The 21772-nt window shown below is 40.3% G+C and overlaps 1 protein-coding gene across 2 annotated transcripts in view; it reads right to left on the reverse strand.

The window, feature by feature from the left end:
* Positions 1–21772, reverse strand: part of ERC2 (ELKS/RAB6-interacting/CAST family member 2) — a 2244592-nt gene that overhangs the window by 1501596 nt on the left and 721224 nt on the right. For both annotated transcript variants that reach the window (XM_069206453.1, XM_069206452.1), the window contains one exon: positions 10114–10269. In XM_069206453.1, the coding sequence (XP_069062554.1) occupies positions 10114–10269 (156 nt within the window). The remainder of the gene's footprint in view (positions 1–10113; positions 10270–21772) is intronic.

A 21772-nucleotide genomic window follows, 5' to 3' on the forward strand; every position in this document is an offset into this window, starting at 1 on the left:
AACTTCCCTTGTCTTTTTAGCGATTCCCAATGGGTTGCAACTTGCGACCTACCTCATGAATATTAATGAGGTAGGTCAATTGCGCCCTAGTGGGAATCGCAAACAGTGTAAAACACACTGTAGTACATAGCTGTTTGTGATTTCCTAATTGTGAATCGCAAAGTTTTGCAATTAGGAAATCACAAAAACAAAGCTACGTACATCTGGCCCGAAGTTTCTACTTAGGTGTGGGATCCTTTTTGTGCTGTGTTTTCATTTTAGTACAGTTTAAAGTGTTGCACAAATACTTTACACATTGCCTCTAAGTTAAGGCACAGCGCTCTAGCTCTGTGCCAAACTACCAGAGAGTTAAGTACAGGTTTATTTGGGGCTTGCTTGTGACTTCACACTGACAAGGATTGCAGTTGCTGTTTGAATTGGGTTTCATCTCCCCAACTAGTAACCTAATTTCTTACATAAACTGTGCCTGTAATAAGATGGAGTTAGGTGGCAACTCTATTTGCATCTATCTATACTTGAATCTTGCCTGAAGTCAGGGACCACAAATTGACACTGGAGTATATTTGTCAATGTGACCAGGCCATGAGAAGAAAAAACTGTGCTGCGCAACATGGATAAAGAAGCCTCCATCACTTAGAGGAAGGTCAAGACAATTGAAAAACTGTTGGTTTTTATAGATGTGGAAATTGCAATATGTGCAATATGGCACTGCACAAAACTTCTGAATTTAGCTATAATGGCAGTGACAAATATAAAATCTCCACTTTTATTAACTGTAATACAAAATTTGTGGTATATATATTGGAATGTATATGTGGCCAGATATATGTGGGCAGTACAATCAGGCACTTGAAGGAACGAATTCAGGAACATACCAGAGCCCTAAGAAATCATGACACAGCGTCGCCAGTAGTACGACACGTTAATGATAAACATCCAGAAATTGAGGTCCCATTAGTAAAATATATGGGTATAAATCACATCCTGATGAACGTTAGGGGTGGCAATAGAACATTGGATTTGCGGAAAAATGAAGCGAAATGGATCATCAAACTAAGAACGATTGAAATGGGCATGAATTTGGATGATGAATTGTATCACTTTCTTTGAATGTATCCACTTGGTATAATATTGATGTGAACAGCATGTATATAACATGAGCAACTGTACTTTGGTGACATACACTTTACACTTTTATCCTCTATATATTGGGTGACCTTTCATCTTCTCACCCCAATTATTTATATACTGGGGGGAGTTTTCACTTTCTCACTCTGCATGACATCCTATATATGTTTGGGGCACAAATCACGCTGCCACTAAGAAATTTGATGGCTGAAAGTAAAGGGAAAATATATTCCTTTTGTTGATAATAGATCTAATTGGCATACTTTTATAAAGTTTGAAGTATATTGCCGACTTATTTGCAACATGGACTTTTGGGGGTAATATGATTTGACTATTTTGAGTAGTTCCCAATGTTGAAAAGGCTATATTGAAAAAGCTATTATAACTTACGGATAGACAGACATGCCTGGTGGATTATATCCAGTACAGTCGCGTTATGTTTTAAATGAAGGTATCATTCTTCTCTGTGTGATGTAACATCTGAGTTAAGAGTAAGAAAATTGTAATTGGTTATGAGAACTTTGTCCTTACTATATTTTAGTATGTTTTAATAGAGAGAAATCTGATTAGGGATATGTCTTTTTGCCAGGTCTTAAATGGGTTGTTGATACAGTCTGTGTACTAGCTGAATAGAAACGACATATTACAATCATCATTTCAAAATGGCCGCCGTAGTTATATGTGATAGGCGGAAGTCCGCCCTCGCTGTTTGCTAGCCGTTTTCTAACACAAACCACTTCAAAAGGGCCGCCATTGTTATAATGGATAGGCGGAAGTTCGTCTGTGCACTAGCTGAAAGAAACAACATATTACAATCACCATTTCAAAATGGCCACTGTAGTTACATGTGATATGCGGAAGTCCGCCCTCGTTGTTTGCTAGTCTTTTTTTCCAATACAAACCATTTCAAAATGGCCGCCGTTGTTATAATGAATAGGCGGAAGTCCGTCTTCTTTGTTAATTACCTCTTTCTCAACACGAACGCGGCATTTAGGGATGCCGGTAAGAGGCTCGCATTCACTGTGAGAAAGCCGGAAGACACACACGAGGGACAGATTTCTCGTACTTCACGCCGAAATATTCTAGCAAATACGACTGGGGTGAACCTAAAAGAATAGACAGATGGATGGATAGGTAAGTTAATAGTGCTAGTTTGGGAAGTATATTCAAATGGAAGCAATGGAAAAATAGAGCGTTATTCAAGTGTCTGCTCCATTGCTGGAAACCGGTTATATACTGGCAAAAAATCTCATTATATAGGCAGACAGTGATCCCATAGCAATCATAGAAATTGGGGTTTTCATAGAGGGGCCATTAGAGTTATTCCAATTGTTTGTGTTCCAGGTGGTTTCGCAATACATGAAAGAGACCTGTGATGCCCAGCGCTTAGACTGTTTTTGAAGAGGCAAAAAGAGGTGATTGAATGTGGTTAAAAACAGGTCAGTAAGGGCATTACAATAAATTAAATTCACATACTTAAGGAATATATTTGAGGAGCGAAAGGAGGATAATGAAATTGTCACTTTTCTCCTTTTTAGTGCATGTTAGATGGGATATGAGTGTAACGGACATGTAAATGATCAAAGGTATATACTTATCGGATATCTTTTTCTCCTCACCATTGCAAAAGGTGGGGTTATTTTTGGACATGAAGTAATCTACTGTCCACAAAAGAGAAAATTCTGCATACTTGGGTTTGCATGTGGCATGTGTAATCATTGCGGTGGTTCTTATTTATTTATGTTTAGAAACATGGGGAGTTCTTTTGATGTTATATTTTTTTGGCCACTATACAACACTTTGGCACAAAAGGATATGTGGTGATGGTTCTTTTCTTTTCTTTGGCAGTTTCCTGTCTAGTTTTAAATTGAGTTATATTTCAAACAGGATGTTGATATAATATTGTGGATATTTAACTGACCAAACAACTTTTGTGTATCAATCTTAGAAAATTAAAGGAAAAATGAATGTTAGATATATATATATTCTATTTTTGTGTAAAATTGTACATATATGTTTGTCGTGTATTGACTGTTGTTTGTTGTGATTTTCTCAGCCTTGAAGAAGTCCAGTCAGGACGAAACACGTGTCGGCTGATTGCTTTCCATTCTTTTTCTATATGTTTTGTGTATATATGTATATATTTATATGTATAAGAAAATTTATTCTTTTTGTATTGAAAACTTCTATTTGTATGAATATATCTTTCGTTTGGATAGTCATATTTTTGTGTATGTCTCCTCTTTTGGTCAGTTTTTTAATTATTCATACTATTTAAGAAAAGGAGAGGACTAAAATAGCATTGTAGTTAAACTTATTGTGATCCTTTAACTTACCTCATTAAGATATTACATTATCTTTAAAGTATAGATATAGATTTGTGTGTGTGCCTCACTGGTTTGTTTCATTGTTACTAGAACGGGTTTACTTTTGTGAACCCGCTTTTACACATCAAGGCAACGATGTGTTTCAGTGTATGAGCACCCATAATTTCCTTTTCAAATACATAATTTGAATGTGCATTTATTTCAATTAATGAGTTGCCATTTGTTGTCAATTCAAGACAATATCTAGCTGACTAACTCGACGTGGAGGAGGCCCTGAGGGTGTGAAGCATGGATTGCTACACAATTCACTGGCTAGAATCACTATGTAATTCCGCTCTCCCTTAGGTGAAGGAGCTCCAGGGACAGTTTCTAGGAGAAAGTTTACTGTTAACCTGCACTGTTACCAGTCTCACCAATACCAAATAAATCATTTTTCTATGTACATCCAGACCTGTGGTAATATCCTTATAGTTGCCACCAATTGCCCTGATCCTCTGTCATATTTGAAAAATCTCTTTAGCCCTGCCATTTCCACTGTTATGCCCAATTGAAGCTGTGGTTGAACACAGATCATACATCCCTAAATTGAGACAATGTTCATCTAGTTCCAAGAGACAGGACCATGAATTTTGCCACACCTCAAGGGCATGGTTGTGTGTGCCCTTGCTATCTAGAACACTGATCAGTGGAGCCCTTACCAGTCTTCTCTCCCAGTGACTACACCCAATGACTGGGACCTCTGACAATAGGTCCCCAACATTCCTACTGAGTGAACATAAAGCATTTGTCAGAACTAGACTTTGGCACACTGAATATTTCGAAAAACATTTGTGGCACCCCAATCCAGTTTGAATGGTAGTGTTTAGGGCTTGCTGAATTTGTGGTACTTTTTGGAAGGAACTCAGGTGCACGTGATTCAGTCATGGGGATCCCCTCAGGGCAACTGAGCGACATGATCTCTAAACCACTGAGTTGACCTGCTATGTGCATGTAGCCATAAAGATACTAAACTAAAGGACCATAAACATCTACATGGATAAATTGTATTTTGCTATTTAGCATCTCTACCTTGATACAAGAAAAAGTCATAAAAGACCCAAAGTGTCCTGGAGGATAGAATAACACTATCCACAATTAATTTTTGTTATGAAGAAAATAACATCTAGAATGAAAACACTTTTAACACTTTTGCAGTTGTATGTCAGTACCAGGGTATGGCAGCACTTTCTATTTTCCTGTGTATAATAGTTGTCCGAAATTCAGAAAGTTTGTGCGGTCACTCCAATTTCACACCTTTTGCTTGACCCTATTTCATTGCTGTCTAGTTTCCAGTGTGTATGTTCTGACCCTTAAAACATGGAGGAATTGGCTAATCTCTGAATGGCATATTTACCTTTTCTATAAGGTCATAGTAAATGGTGCAGAAGTCCTCTAGTGTGCCAAAATAAAATACAGCTTAAGGCCCACCACTGCAGCTTGACTGCTTCAGTGTGCAACCTGCAGTATGACCTGTTAAAATAAAGTTTGTGACAGGTAAACACTTTCCTTTCAAATATTAGTTAGTCACCCCTAAGTACGCATTGTATCCCACAAGGTAGGGTGCATGTTATTTAGAATGAGGACCTGTGGAAAATTAATGTTACAATTTCCCTATAGTGGCAAGTCCTAAAACAGTATTTTGATTGTGTCAGGCCTTGCTGTCCCTTGAGGAGTACCAGAGTACAGATTCCAATACTAATACTAATACTGTATCTTGGGAATGAGATCAGCAACAAGAACAATGAAACCACTATTTTTCCCTGTTATTAAAAATCGAATTAAATGGTGAAGTTGTATATTTATTAAATATTAAGGAATAGTAACTTTTAGAAAAGTACCATTTACGTGCCTGAACTGTGAGAAGGCTAATTGGGATAAGCCTCTGCCAGCTGTCAGCCTGTGCTGGGCCTTGAATAGATGTGAATGAAGTGTGAAATGCATCCCAGGAGTAAACAATAGGCTGACTTGAATGGGCAGTGATTACCCCTTTGCACTCCAAAGAATATTCAGAGAGGAGGCTGTGGACATCTACTGACACCACACTGTCAAACTCTGCTTGACATTCTCACAGACATTCCCCACACCATTGTCAGAGACCAAGTTTATTGTGGCTAAAGACTTTCACCATCTTGAAAATGCTTGACACATGGCATTGTGGACGTCTTGGGTGTACACTGAGGCAAATAGGAACTATTGAAAAAATGGGTATGGTTGGCCCTGGGAATGTTTACCCTATTGGTTAGGGAGTGCTGAAAGGTCACTCCCACCCGCTAGCAGGTACCAGGTATAAAGGTGGCACCTCCAGGCACCCACTTCAGAACACTTCCTACACCTGCAAATGTTCAGAAGAGGACTGAACCTACTGCCTTTAACCTGAGAAGACCCTTGAAGGATCAAACATGCTACCTCTTGTAACCATGACAAAGAATTGAACTCCAAGGGACAGTTGGCTTATCTCCTGTATGGTTGCAAGGAGATAAAAAGCTGTAAGTGGCTTTTTCCTGGAAGTATCCTGCTGACCAGTGGCAACTAGACCTGGATTGGACCCCGCTGTTGGCCTCTGCCTAACACACAGTGAGTCTCTGGGTGCCTCAATGAGGTCCCAGGGGGCTTTAAATGTGTACTCCTAAGGTTGATTGGGACTTAAAAGACTAAGGTCCTGATTTAGAGATTGACAGATGGAGTTACTCTATCACAAACATGGCAGATATCCCGCCTGCCATATTATCAGTCCATTATATCCTACGGACATCGTAATAAGGTGGCCAAGCTATCTGTCACATTTGTGATGGAGTGACCTCTCCGCCAAACTCTAAATCATGCCCTAAGTCAGAAGGTAAAATCTTTGATTAGGATGAGCCTGGTTGGTGCATTGCAGTCAGCCTAAAATTGCACTTTGGTCCCAGTCTACCACGATCATAGACTACCATTATCATCTACTGCTTTTTTGCGCTATTTCTACTTAAAAATGTAAAAATTAATATTCTGGTCGTATCTCTGGTTTCCCCTACTGGAGTTTTATTTGTTTTGATGTTATTGTCTTTGTTAAATTTTACTCTATTTTTCTCCTTTAGTTTGGGATTGTTTTTGTTTGGCATTTTGACTTTATTACTGTTTTGGTACAGCAAGAATACTTTACATATTGAACTAAGTTACACCTGTCTGCATTGTGCTTTAGCTACCAGGGGATTGAACTCAGGGTAATTTAGAGACTTGGAGGGTTCACCATCACAAGGGTTGTGATTAGTCTTTGAAGTGGGCAAACGTCCACCCCAAATAATAGTCAAATTTCTTTCAACTGATATAACTGGTCTTAGTCTGCTCTTTTCACAGCGGGTGAGCTCAACTTCACTCAAAATATAGTACCAGCCCAAACGAAAGATTCACGGATTTACAGGATAAATTAGGCTAACAAACTGGAGGAATACTGAACCCATCTCCTTCCCCCACTGAAAGTCTCCTTTAATCATTAGAGTCTTTGGAAATGGTGACTCTATCCCTAGACCTAGGGCTCGTGTTGTCAATCCCTGTCTCGGTTTTGCAGCGCTACCTATTTATAAAATGGATTCCTGATCACATGTCTGTCTTCTTTGTCACTCCATCTACAAGAGTGATGCATTTTATTGTTCAACGACCTGATCTCAAACACCTCACTGATAGCTCAGGCACCTTGTGCTAAAGCCTAAGGTAGGAATGTGGATGCTGGCAAGATCTTCAGCAGCATGTACTACTTTGTTCTGATTAAAGGGTAGCCGAGGAAGATGGCACCCTGTGTTTAATGCCCCTTACTAGTGTGTGCTTCTGTCTACACTGTGTGCTTATTCGTTTGGAAACAATGAACACCATCAGTGATATTTGTAAACTAGTGCTAATTAACAAACTATGTTGTAAGACTTTCAACAGAACAAATCAGCTCGTGTTGAAAATATGCACACGTTTATTGCATGCCGAATGATTTTCTGAATGTTTTTGTAGTTCACTTATAATGTAGACTTATTTCTTGATGCTGTTGGTTCCTTTGTGCCAATGTATCTTGTGGTCATTGCTTATACAAACAGAGAAAATCTAACTATACTTGTTTGAACCTTGTTTCTCTTGGAAATGTGTCACCATTCATGAAATGCACTGAAAATACTGAGAGATTCGAGATGTACTGCAGGACACACTCATTATACAAATAAGCTTACACTGCATACATATATATGCATAGAGGGGACCTCATTTTTTCATGTTGTGTTGGATTTATTTCGCAATAATTTTTGGCAAAACTTCACATCGCTACATTAACTGGTTCCTCACTTATAAATCTCTTAAATTGTTTCTAAAAGTAGATAAATCCTACATTATCTATTTTATCAGCATTCCGAAGGAGGTGAGTGTCTTTTGATTATAATTCACCTCACTTTTATGGCAGTCAAAGAGCTCTGACCACTAAGAAACGAATATATTATAAACACCCACGCCGGTTGGGTCAGAAATTACAATTATACACAGTCAGAGGGGAGAAGTGTGTGTGTGTTATCAATACTTGTTAGGGTTTCATTTGTGAATAAGGCACTAAGGGTCTCATTTAAAAGGAAATGTCTGAGTTCGGAGCTGGGCTAAATTTGATAGCGCCACGCTTCGTCTTTTCAAAAACCTACAAAATTTACAACAATACAGGGCACCCCTGTGTGTTCCCTAGCGCTGGCGCTAAAATTAGCTGCCTAGCGCCAACGCAGGGAATGATTGTTTATGTGCAGGAAGGTGTTACTTCCTGCACATAAACAATCAATAACAGTGATTTGTTATTTCTATGTGTGCTGCAGAATGCAGCACACATAGAAGGAGCAAATCGTTATTATTATTTAATGATTGTTCATTTGCAGGAAGGGACACCTTCCTGCACATAAACAATCCTCAGTGGTGTTTTGCTCTTTCTATGTTTGCTGCATTCTGTCAAAAGAAGGAGAAGTAAAAGTATTTCTCCTCATTGCGCGACTGTAATGCCACCCCTGGAGTGGCATTAGTTTTTGGCGTTGCCTCAGGTTTACAAATTCTCATAAATCTGGGGCAGTGTCAAAAGCAATGGGCGTTGCGTGGAAACGACCACAGCAACACCCATCGCAAGCCCCTCTGCCACAGAAAACTGCATTGGGGAGCCATATTTACAAGGTGGCGTTAAGCCATGCAAAGTGGCTTAGCGCCGCCTTGTAAATATGGAAAAGGGCACATCGCCACCGCAGCACTGCTGAAAGTGACACTCCAGTGGCACTAGGGATTTGTAAATGAGCTCCTAAATCTTCTATGGAAGAGTTTTTTAACCTGTGGTCCACAGATTCCTGGGGGTCTGTGACACCTACTCAGGGGTTAAATAATATTAGCAGCGTATAAAATATGTGTATAAACAAAGAAGCCAAATGTAAATTTGAACATTTTAAAACGTTCTGTAAGCGTGAAGGAATTTGAAACTGGAGGCTAAAAAGTTAATTGGTATCCCTAGCTTGATTCATAGGAGCAGCACACATCAGGCAACCAGAATATAATATTGATGATGGGTGGCCTCAACTGAAACATTGACAAAAGAGCGCATGCACAAGGAGCAAAAAATGCGCACTAATATGCAAGTTTAAAATATCACTTAATCTTTTAGAATTAAAAAACAAATTATTAAAATATAGAAAAGCTCCAACCTTCCCATGAAATTACAATTTATAAATATGTTTGTGCATTGAATAAAATATTTCATAATTTAAATGTTTGTTTGATCTGTAGTTGTTTCTGTATTTTTGTGTCTAGATTTGAGGTTCAAATCGTAGAAAGTTAGGCCCATGTCCTAGGCTTCCAGCAATGATTTAGTGGAGGTTCACAGAAGTGAAAAGGTTAAGAATCACTGTTCCATGCATTCATATTATCATTAAGTAACACATCTCTAGGTACTAACATACTCATACCTGACTAATTCTCAAAATCATTGTAGTGTGAACAAAAGATTGGAGAAAAGCCTTGGTGAATATTAATAAACGTTACAAAATCAGCCATGTTCAAAATCAAAGCAAACCACCCGTTTTCCACTATAATACTATTTAGAGGTTATCAAATATAGAGGACTTCTAATTTAATATAACACAAGAATGAGTGGAAAGTACATAAAGTTATGGAGCTTGTATTTGATCTCTTTGTGATATTGCTGTGCAGTTTCACAACTTAAGGTATCTCATCCAATCGAATATTGGTACATTTTGACAAACATCGACCAGGTATTTGGACAATTTGTTTCAGTCATTCACTGTGTAATCTTAATTCATGACAGAGCACAGATATATATATATAAAATGATAATTTTAGTTTTAATAAGAATATTACTATGAATAACAATAATAATGATGCTGCTGATGAAAATAATAATAACTGTAGCTGTTGCTCACACCATTGTTCAACTTACACAAATGTTTGTTTTCAATTGTAGTATGCCAATTATTTAAAACTGTTTTATAATCTTAAGAGAGAAGTCTCATTTCTGTGTGGCAAGTAACAAAGAAAATGATACAGAAGAATTGTCCATGTGCATGTAACATTGCAATATTACCTGGTTGTCCATGAACTGAACTCCCCAGACATGAGTGCCACTATACGCTACCTTATTTTTCATGAATTTTGAATGGTTCTTGTAGACTTCCATTTGCTTGATCTCTTCTTCGCGGTCCTCGGTATTTAGAACTCCATTTGTTTTTATCATCTGTATTTCATCCTCAAGGTCCCGTATATTGCGTTCAAGGGAAGCTATTTTTGTGTCCTGCACAAAAGAAACAAGAATTGTGGTAGTGAAGATTCAAAGGACTGGAGTTATTTGATTGGGTCTAAGGAAGTGCCTTGTATCCTGTTTGTGTACTTGTACTGTATGAACATAAAATTTTCCAGGCAAACATTTTTATTTCACAAAATAACAATTTCTGCTTATGGGGCATAGCATGCAGTATTCCGATGTATTCAGTGCATTTAAGTAATACATTCATGCACTGTGGAGTATTAAATGAATGGTTTACAACCTTGCATTCATCTTAATATTGCATTCCTGATAGATTTGACCTGACCTACAAGATAAGTAAGTAAGGATTACCCTTCAAGTGTGACATTTGAGCACATTGTATGTTGTTAAAGGCAAACAAATATAGGTAGGTCCCAAGAGGACTGACTTAGTTTATGATTATTTTGAACTTCAATAATTAAAAATGTGAGCTCCATGAAAATCCTTTACAAAATGCAGTAAGGATTGTTCTGGGGATCAGACAGTGCAAAGATCAGAACAGTATACTGTATATTTTATTGTCACCCATATCGAAATTCAAGAAGATCTGTTTGTTATGTTGTCATAGAAAAAAATAGTTTTGTCTATATTGGACACCATTGAAGATGAGGAAGTTAAGACTCATTCATTCTAATTTATGTTGGGAATAGACCAGTTGGATAGGAGATTTCATACACATTTTATCATACATCGTAAGTCAAGGAAGAAATTGAGTTGACTTTGGGAGAATCATGAACCTTAAGGAGAAAATGCCAAACAGTGTTTCCTGTCTGCGTATTCAGAATTCAGTTATGCATCTTTGGCTTCTAATGACCAAAATGATTAGGAAAAAAATAAAAATTTTGTTGACTTATTTTTTGGGGCCGGACTCTGGGAAATGTTTCAGCATTTTATGGCTAAAGAAAACTTTTCTTTCAGTATTTATTATTAATATTGAACAAATCTTACTGCGATAAATAACAGTTTATCAACATGAATTGTCAGTATGCATTTTATGGAACTTGGGCCTTTATGCATCAATCCAATTTCACATAGGCACAGTTTCGGGGTGATCTGTCAAGCAGGGACTGAGAAAAGGGGGAGTCAAAAAAGTTGTGTTTCCCATGTTAATTCCCATAGGACGTTTAGATATAACTACAGCCCGAACCGCTCTACGGAATTAAAAAAAATTTGGCTGAAAGGCAGGTTTCGGTATGCAGATTACACTTTTACATATTCGGTGTAAATCCGTTCAGTAGTTTACAAGAAATTAAAGAAAATTCTAATTTGTATATCTGAGGTTGCAAATAATTTGGGAATATTCACAAAGTTCTGCGAATCCGCATGCAAATAGAAGCGTTGTAATTGGATGGCCACAACCTGAACAGAAAGCTACAGCCAGCATTTTAAGGTCCTGCGACACTATCCCTGGGGCTGTAAACCAGAATGAAAAGAAGCATAAGGGGTCAAAGTGGAGGTACCCTGACCCCAAGAGTGTGATATAGGAGTGTTTGAGAGTCAAATTATGGGTTTGAAATGATTTTTCTTCACAACCCACGAAATCCACCAATAATCGAGATTAATCGTGAATAAGCAAAAAAAAACAATAAAAGAATATTCACCGCCTCATTCATATACTGATTCATTCACTCATACATGCACTCAGAGACTCATGCACCCACTCACACACCCACTCAGACACTCATGCACCCACCCAGACTCACTCATATACTCCCACACCCACTTTCAGTCTCACTCATGCACCCACTCACAAACCCACTCAGACTCTCATGCACCCACTCACAGACCCACTCAGACACTGACACCTCCATTCACAGAGCCACTCAGACCCTCATGCACCCACTCACAGAACCACTCAGACACTCATGCACCCACTCACAAACCCACTCAGACCCTCATGCACCCACTCACAGACCCACTCAGACACCGACGCACCCGTTCACAGACCCACTCAGGCACTTATGCACCCACCGACAGATTCACTCAGATCCTCATGCATCTGTTCACAGAACCACTCAGACCCTCACACACCCACATTCAAAATCAGACAAACACTCTCACACCTAGAGACACCCTCTCACATGCAGAGAGACAGGATGATCAGCTGTGCACGGTGTCAGTTTTGGTGGTTATAGGGGTCGGCCGCAAGGCTTGGCTGCAGTCACTATGGCTTTGGCCATGCGTGGCGCAGGTTTGGGTGGTTATCCGGGGGTCAGCCTCAGGCCAGGCCTGTGACCAACCCCTGCTGTGCATTGTCTTTGGTCAAGCACAGCGTGGGTTTGGATGGTTATCTGGGGTTGGCCTTCGTCCATGCGCAGAACAGGGTTAGGTGGTTATTGGGTGGGCACGAGTTATAGTCACCTTAGGGCACGAGTTACTTGAGATAACTCTAACTATAACAGGTAACTTTCTATGGTTGTGTATGTTTAAAATGTGAGCATAACTATAACATCCCTATAACCTTTGTTTTTTTCAGTGAATTTCTAAGTTTTTTTTAATTCAATTTTCTGACTATCACATCCCTGTAACCATTGTTTTTCCAGTAACTATATGTTAAAGTTATGTAGACGTGTAGTTATGCTAAATCTATACTTAACTATGTGCTGTTTAAATTTTGGCCCTACAATATATTTGTCCTTGATAATCTGTTAATCAAATTAGTCACATAATTGGGTAAACTCCTTTGATACAGCAGACGTCTAGTTCTGTTTTCATTTGTTTTAGTTAGCAACTCTCAGCCAGGTATACATTGTCAAACTGCACTAGCATTTGTACTTTTGCATGTCTCTCACGTTATACTGGTTAACATTGTCCCCTGATGGTATTAACCCATATTAGAACATTAGAATGCTGGGGGCTCCATTGCAGACAATGGAGTGCTCCGGGCTTTTACTCGCAGGTAAAAGCCCGGTGCATCAACATTCCAATGTTCTTTATTCACAGCATGAGCTGTGACAATCCTCACGGAGCCTGAGGGGATTTTAATCCCCTGGGTTTCGTAAGAAATTTGTTTTATTTGATAGAACATTCTGGCAAAATGTTCTAATAGCCTTAAAACCCGCCGTAGCAGGCTCTACCGGCCATTAAAGGCCCTTTCCCTTGTAAAAGGCCCTCACTTTCCGTTCCGGCCTTTAATGCTGAAGTGGGCCTTTAATGGCCGGTAGAGCCAGCTACGGCGGGTTCTAAGGCAATATTGGAACATTAGAATGTTGGGAGCTCCATTACAGACAATGGAGTGCTCCAGGCTTTTACTGCCTGGTAAAAGCCCGAGTGTCAACATTCCAATGTTCTCTTTGTTCACTGCAACACAAGGACCTCATGGGGCTCCGTGAGAACTTTATTTTATTTATTAGAACATTCTGCCCTCTAGAGGCGGAATGTTCTAATAGCTTTGGAGTCTGCCGTAGCGGGCTTTACCGGCCATTAAAGGCCCGCTCCCTTGTTCTAGGCCCTCGCCTTCGGCTCGGTCCTTTAACGCTGGAGTGGGCCTTTAATGGCCGGTAGTGCTTGCTACGGCGGACTCTAAGTCTATATTAATTACCTGAAAGTATAGTCCAGATGCAAAGGAAAGGCTGCATAATGATGGGAATGTTAATTAACAGATTTGAACCCATCACAGTATATAGGTAAAAACATATAACATTGCCCATCTTCTAAAGTCAATAATAGGCAGAAAAGCTGTCCCTATCAAACCCATGTCCCTGCTACACCATATCACTGAGCTAGAATACAGTCAAACAGCTGTCAATAGTATCTGCATTATAGGAATCCTGTTAGCTTGGGCCATCCTCAGCTTTTTTGACGGGTTGCTGATTAAATATGATATGTGCTAATATGTACTGAAACTGAAAATACAAATAATGTGCCAAATAATCAGCATACCCTCAATCAACATTTTCTTTGAAGGGTGTTATCGAATTAGTTTAATTGCACGTTTAATCAATAATCAACTTCACCAAAGGTTGTCACTTAAAAGGTTGTCACTAATAATTTTTTGCTGGTTTATTTTGGTCGTCTATGACAGCGGAAGATACAGCAAAGTGATTCAGATGAAGAATCTGAGTGCTTTATAGTGCCACTGATGTACGTGATAAGGGCATGTATGTAAAACTAAGTAACCAATAGAACCATTCATCAATTGTAGTGGTTCCCACCGTATACTTTAAATGCCTGGAGATCTGAAGACCTGATTCTCTGCTACCAATACTCAAGAAAGGAAAGGCAAATCTATCATAAACAAAATCAAACCTCCTTGGCCATTTACCCTACTTGCGTAAGATGCAACTAGATTGCCATATAAGTAAACATTTAAATGATCTGCTTCATTTCTGAATGTTGTTATAAGTGTTGTGAAAAAAAGCTGATTTACACAAAACATACATATCAAACAACAACGAGGAATACAAACTTCTTCCTTAGAGCGACCCCACATGCATTCAGTTTAAAATATTTTCAGATTCAGACGATCATGAATAAAGTTAAGTAATGTTCTATGCTAGGGCGGTCCAAAATCAACCCATTGAGTTTGCTCCACACTGGATTTTCAACATAACTATGTATGACAACATACCAAAATCACTGAATGATTTGCAAATGCTTTTCATTCGCCTCTGGCCATCATCAACCAGATTCACGTTCATACAAGTTTTTTCATTTATAAATTATGCCTGTGTCTATGTATTTCTTATATATATATTATATTTTTTAAATATGTATACAAATAACTATTTGATTACCCCAATCCATATTTGCATTGTCTTCTACACTCTTACCATGAACCTCTCTGTCTAATTGCCCAACTGTTTACGAAATTAAAAATACAGTAAGTTTGGAAAATGTATGGCATAGTACACACCTATGCACGCACTACCTCACTCTCATGGATGATAAGTGGTAATTTACATAGGTTAAAAAAAAGCGCATCATATATACATCAGCTGTCATCTGCTGGAAAAGCCCGACTTCTTGACTGGCCCAGAAATGTATCGGAAATAAAATGATCATATATGTAGGATTCTTTAAGATTAATCTTGGCAATCTTAAATTAAATGTGGCTTCTGATTAGCAATGTTACAACTTCGTATCATATGCACCTGAAAATCTACATGGCAGTAAGGATGCCCTGACTCTCGGTTAATAAAAAACAGCCATAGAGCCTTAACAAGTTTTGATGGAGCAGAGTCCCACCACGTAGTTGGGGTGAGGGGTGGTGGGAGTCAGTCATCGGGTCCAACTGACTAAAACAGATGGTCCCAACCTCCTTTAGAAATGAGGAAACTATTGGGTTTTCCAATGTAGCACCATCTGGCTCCACCAGATTATAATTTAATAAATGTCCAGCAAGTTAAAGTGGTGGACGACCTGCCACAAGCATGGCACAGTTTTCGCCACAGGTTCTTCTAGACAGAGGACACCATGCAATGCATGACCGTCCAGGAAAGACTACAGGAAAGCTCCTTGAACTTCAGAAAAATTTAATTTTGATCTGCGGAGAAAACCTGTTGTGCTGGATATTTCATTCTGCAGAAAAAAACTGAATACTGGGTAGACTGCACTAACATGATATTCAATTTTGCAAAAGTGCAAATGTCTCACCAGCAGATATGCTTTGGGCCAAGTGAGGATTTACAAAAAAGATGGGCATAAATAAAGGCCATAGATGGTGATTTTCACCATGGCAGTGATCCACCAGGTTGCTACATAGCCGGAGGCCCTAGCTATCCAGTGAAAACATTTCTCCTCATAATAGGTACATCATTCCGGCAATAAAGTTCTAAAGTCTTAGAACAGAAATTATACAGAGTCCAACAATTACCTGTATTTTTAAACTAAGCACTGCTTCTGGGATAGATAATGCTCTTCAATTGTATCTAAACTATACACCTGAGGATATTTTCCTCACTTAGCAATAGGCCACAAACCCTCAGTAGGTCCGGTCAAGGTCTCAATAAATTAATCCTGGCTCAACCCTTGGTAGCTTGGTCATGAGCAGTTAGGCTTAACTTAGGAGACAGGTGTGTAAAGCAGGTAATATTAACAAAACAGTAAATAAGTAAAACACAATAATCTATAAAATAGATTATATTTGTATCTTTAAAATGACACCAAAATGACACAAATCCAATACAGGGTATCGGAGATATGAATTTTTAAAGATTAAGGCGATCATTTTGACATTGGCAGTAAAAAACGCCTACTGCCGTGGTGATGGCCGCCAAAATACTGCCACGCGGCTACCATCTGAACGCCATATTATGAGCACTGCCAGACTTCCACCACAAAAGAGCGGAATTCCGGCAGTGTTCATGGTGGTGGACAGTTGCAAGGTGGAGCTGCTACTACCAGCACCGCCACACTAGTAGATTGCCACCAGCGGTATTTTGACAAGTGTTCTGCTTGCGGGACGCTACTGGCGGTAGCAGTACCCCTTCCTGTTCCCTGATGGAGGACCTCCTTGCTCAAGGTAAGTCGGGCTTCCGACGGGTGGGGGTTGGGAGGGTGGGGGCTATTGTGTGTGTGTGTCTGAGTGTGTGCATGAATGTGAGTGAGTGTGTGAATGCATCTGTGTGTTGTTTGCATGGTTGTATGCGTGTGAGTGAATGCGTGTAAGAATGGTGAAGTGAGTGCGTGTCTGCATGTCAGTGTGACTGTGTGTAAGAATGTGTGCAAGAATATCTGGAAGTATGCATTATGAATACATGTATGCCAGTGTGAGCAACGGGGTGTATGCGTGGTGTGTGTCTGCAGGTGTGTGGGGTGTGTGTGATGATCGGAGGGAGTCAGGGGTGTGATGATCGGAGGGGGTGGGGATGTGTGTGTGATGATCGGAGGGCGTGGGGGATGTGTGTGATCGGGGGGTTGGGGGTGTGTGTGTGTGATGATTGGGGGTGGAGGTGTGTGTGGATGGGGGTTGGGGAAGCTTTGGATGGAGCCGGGGTGGCGGTGTCAGGTGAGTGTTGGGGTGGTGGGGGATCCGCCTACCGGTGACAGGTAAGGAATTCCTTGTCACCAGTAGGGCCAGTAGGGCCTACCATCATGGTTTTCGTGCCATTGCTAACGCCACGAAAACCATGGTGGTAGGCCGGCTCATAATGCCGCCGGTAGTACTGTGCCGGCCGCCGGCTAGAGATGGATATCTCTGGCCTGGCGGCTGATACCACCATGGCTGCAGCCAACCCACCATTCTCATAATGTGGCAGCATGTACAGCCAGCCTGTTGGCGGTATTACCGCCACATTAACACACACCGCCGGGGTCATAATGACCCCCTAAATGTTTTCCAGTGCCTAGAAATCAAAAACACCAGTCTGGACATCTGGTCGCAGAGGGCAAAGTCAAAAATTTAGGTAGACCGCAATGGACCCCTGCTTGGCTACACTGAGCAGGAGGCCTCGGTCAAAGTTTTACTTTCACACTTAGAAAAAATGATTGAAGATTTTTCACCACCCGCGACGAAGTCACAAGTTGAGGCCAACCTCGTGGAAGGCCTCGGTCCAGTGTTCTACGTTCAGACTTAAAAACTTTTTCAGGATGAAATCCTTCAGCTGGGACCAAGTTGAAAGTTGAGGCCAACCACGATGGAGACCTCGGACACACTGTGCGGGAGGCTCCATTCCAACTTTTACCTTCAGACTTAGAAAACTTTTTTGAGCTTTTCTTCCCCAATATCAGACGGCTCTACTCAGCAAGCCGATTTCGATGCCACATCGTCAAATTGCCTTTCTACAAGCTGTGATCAAATCCTGGAAGTCTGGGGCTCCGGAACTTTTCATCAATACCAACCTGCAAGTCAGGCTGGGTCGCGGTCCTCAAGTTGGTCCACTTATGGAACTTTTTTCCAAAGTTAATCTAAACTTCTCCATCCTTCTGGATCTTCTTCCAGAAGTACTTTGGGGGCCTTCAAGTGTCTACAACTCACCTAAAGATTTCAAAAGCCCCGAGGTGCTCCTTGGGGTTTAGGACTTCAACTCCCAGAATGCACCTGGTCCAACTCCTAAAATGACCACTGGCCACTGGTCAGCTGGGCTATTTTTGCAGGACTTGATGCAGGAGACTCTGGTTAGCTCCTTTCTACCTGTAGCTTACAGAGTTCCTTCTTGGAGTTCTAGGAGTAAGGCAAAGTCATTTTCTTAATGAAGCCCAAAGTGTGCATCTGCTGCAGTCCTCCTGAGTGCAGGTCCCAGGTGCAGGTCAAGGGTCCAGCAGGTCAGTGCTTCTTCTTCTTGTCTTGTTCCAATAGGGATCTGAAGTGGGGTGCAGCCCTGCCATACCTATCCTTCCTCCTGGGGTGGAAAGCAGGGGTGCTCAGGTCCAATCATGTGCAGGCCACCACCCTCTTGAGTAACCACTTCCTGGGAAGTGCGGCAAAATCAATCCCAGGGGGCATCATTCCTCCAAAATCCAAGATGGCAAAAATTCAATCTTAGAGTTTAGATCTGGCTGAGTCGACCCACTGGTGTGGCTAAGTTTCTCTTAATACACTCCTTTCCTGCCCTCTCTTAATCTAATCAGGGGGCATCTGGTTGTCTGGGACTGCAGGAAATGGGAAGGTCCAGTTGCTGTCCCAAATGGTCTTTCTTTGGCTTGAAGTCCAGTTTGGCTGCTCGCCTCCCGATTCTGTTCTACCATCTGCTCAGGCAGATCTCCTCCCATCAGATACTTCCTTGTTTTAGCCCAGGCCACTTCACACCTCATCAGAGGCTGAGCAATGAGAGAAGGGCATTACAGGGCTGAATTGGTAACTTTTAGCAAGAGTTCTAAAACTCTTTGCCTGTTCAAGTTATATTACATTCAACAGTGGCAAGTTCTTTGCTTTATTATAATTTTAATTTGATACCAATCTTGCTTTCATTAGCTCCTTCCTATGGAAAATAAGACGTTATTATTTTACAATAAAGTCTCTCCATGTTAGCCTATGCATCCCATTCACTACAATGAGGAAAACAAATTTGGCTATTTTTCCCTCACCACACCTTATAAAATGTTTTTATATGGCCCCTGCTTATAGTTGCATTGCACCCACAACTGGACATACCTTAAGGATGACTTATAAGTAAACATAAGGTAGCTTATGATTTTGGAAGTACTTTAAATTCCAGAATCGAGTTTGGGGTTAACTTTAACTTAAAATCAGCATGAACTGCTTTAAAAATGACACTGGGCACCACAGCAGTGTAGCTATGGGTGTACTACCTATGCTGGGACCCCTAAACCTACATGCCCTACCATATACTAGGGACTTATAAGTAGGTTGCTACAGCCAATTATAATTAGCGTAATTTGCATATAACATTTTAATCAGAGCCTAGGACTTTGAACTGTTTAGTAGTGCCCAGGGGACCAACAGAGTCAGAAAAACACCAGTATTTTTGTGATTGGCTACAGTCACAGGGATGGTGGCCTGCTGGGGTCAGCAGACCACCATGTCTGCGAGTGCTTTTTCAATAAAGCATTTATTTTTTTGTAATGCAGTCTTTTAAAGGAAAACAAAATGCAAACTTTTCTTTTAATTATATATGAACAGGCAGTGGTCCGTGAGACCACTAACTGCTCCTAAAAAATGTTTGCACCCACATTTGCAAAGAAGAAGGGGTCCCAAGGGGCCCCTTCCCCTTTGCAAATAGCTTACCACAAACTTTAAGTTGGTGGTAACCTGTGAATGCTTTGCGACTGCATTCTGGTCACAAAACATTCATACCTTCCCTCTGGGACTCGCTATTAGGAAGGGACGCCATTGACATGCCCCATCCTAATAGCGAATCGGAAACCCATTTTGTGACTTGGTAATAGATTACTGAATCGCAACATAGGGTTAGTGCATCCAAAAATGCTTTTTTTCTGGTTGCGAACGGTCTGATTCGTAGAAACGCTTCATACCTCTGGCCCTTAGACATGCTTTGTATCACCGTGGAGGGACTTATGATGCACTCTATTATATTTTAGTGTATTTTATCTTGGCAATAATGTGATATTTAATCAGATATTGTGGTTAACTGTTTTTATGAGCATGTGCTTCTCTTTGTTTGGAGGTTTTGTTGTACTGTTTGTACTTTTATGATTCTATGAAAAAATCTAATAAAATTCATACTAACTGACTTACAGGCCTTCATAAATGTTGGAAATTTGCCCTTTCAGCAGGATCACCCCAGATGTTTGCCTTCTGTTGCTTAACCTGTTATTGGTGGCCACAGGACTCTGCACACTTTACCCAAGCTAACCAGTGGCAAGCTGTGTGTGCTCTCCCCTTTAAACACAGTTCAATAGGCACATATGTAATTCAATATACTTATAGGTCCCTAATATATGGTACTACATATACCCAGGGCCTGTAAATTAAAGGCTTCTAGTGGGCTGCAGCACTTATTTTGCCACTAACTAAAGTAGCACTATAAAACATGCCTTTCCCTACAGACTTGTTGGGCAGTTTGAGTTTGCCATTTCAACCTAGAAAAATAAAACTTTTACCAGGTCTAAACCTTCATTGTCACTGACAGATGAAGCTCACACCTAGGCGGGCGTCCCCTTTGCCTCTATAGCCAAATTGGCATCCAACTCACTGGGGATGGAGGAACTGACCAGAACTTGTTTAGATGGTAGGCAAAGGCTTGCCGCCACTCACAAAATGGCACTGTGCCAAAACGTGGACCCCAAAGACCTCTCCTCAGAACATGCCTGGGCCTAGAAAGAATTAGAGAAAGGACTGCCCTACTGTCTACCTGAAAGAAGACTGAACTTGTTTGCCTTGAAACCAAGACCACAGAAGTGACTCCAAAGGTATTGATAAGTGCAGTTAAAAGTAACATTCCTTCTTCATGGAAATTGGCAATAATTGTTCCTATTTTTAAAAAGGGAGATAGACAAGACCCATTCTGTTACAGACCAATTTCCCTAATAGAGTCTACTACCAAGATTTTGGGAAGTGTTATTGTGACCTGGCTTGAGGACTGGGCAGGTAAGACTAACATTTTCTCTCAAATCTAATATGGCTTTAGGCCTGGCAAAGTCACAGTGGAACAAGCTTTAAATGTACATCTTATTCTTAGTAAATATGTCATGATCAGGAAAGGATCTATTCACTTAGCTTTTATTGATTTATTGAGTGCGTTTGATTTGGTGAACAGAGAGAAATTGTAGCAACTTATGGATATAAGGGGGGTTAACCAGAATGTGTTTGAATTAATTAAATGTTTATACACTGACCTTACAATTTCAGTTCAATATGGCCAGCGTGGAGAGAGATCTCTTCCTTTTCCATCCTTACGAGGAGTTGGGCAGGGTTGTATCTTAGCACCGTTTTTATTTTTATTATATATCAATGGTCTTTATAGTTTTTTAGGACAAAATGGTAAGGATTTCCCTAGGATGGGATCCAGACAACTCCCGGTCTTATTGTATGCTGACGATGCTGTTTTGATTGCCCACACAGCAAATGGTCTTCAGAATTTATTAGACTTTTTTTTTTACTTTTATGCAGGATCTTGACTTGAAAGTC

The sequence above is a fragment of the Pleurodeles waltl genome, chromosome 9 (assembly GCF_031143425.1).
Source record: "Pleurodeles waltl isolate 20211129_DDA chromosome 9, aPleWal1.hap1.20221129, whole genome shotgun sequence".
Classification (NCBI taxonomy): domain Eukaryota; kingdom Metazoa; phylum Chordata; class Amphibia; order Caudata; family Salamandridae; genus Pleurodeles; species Pleurodeles waltl.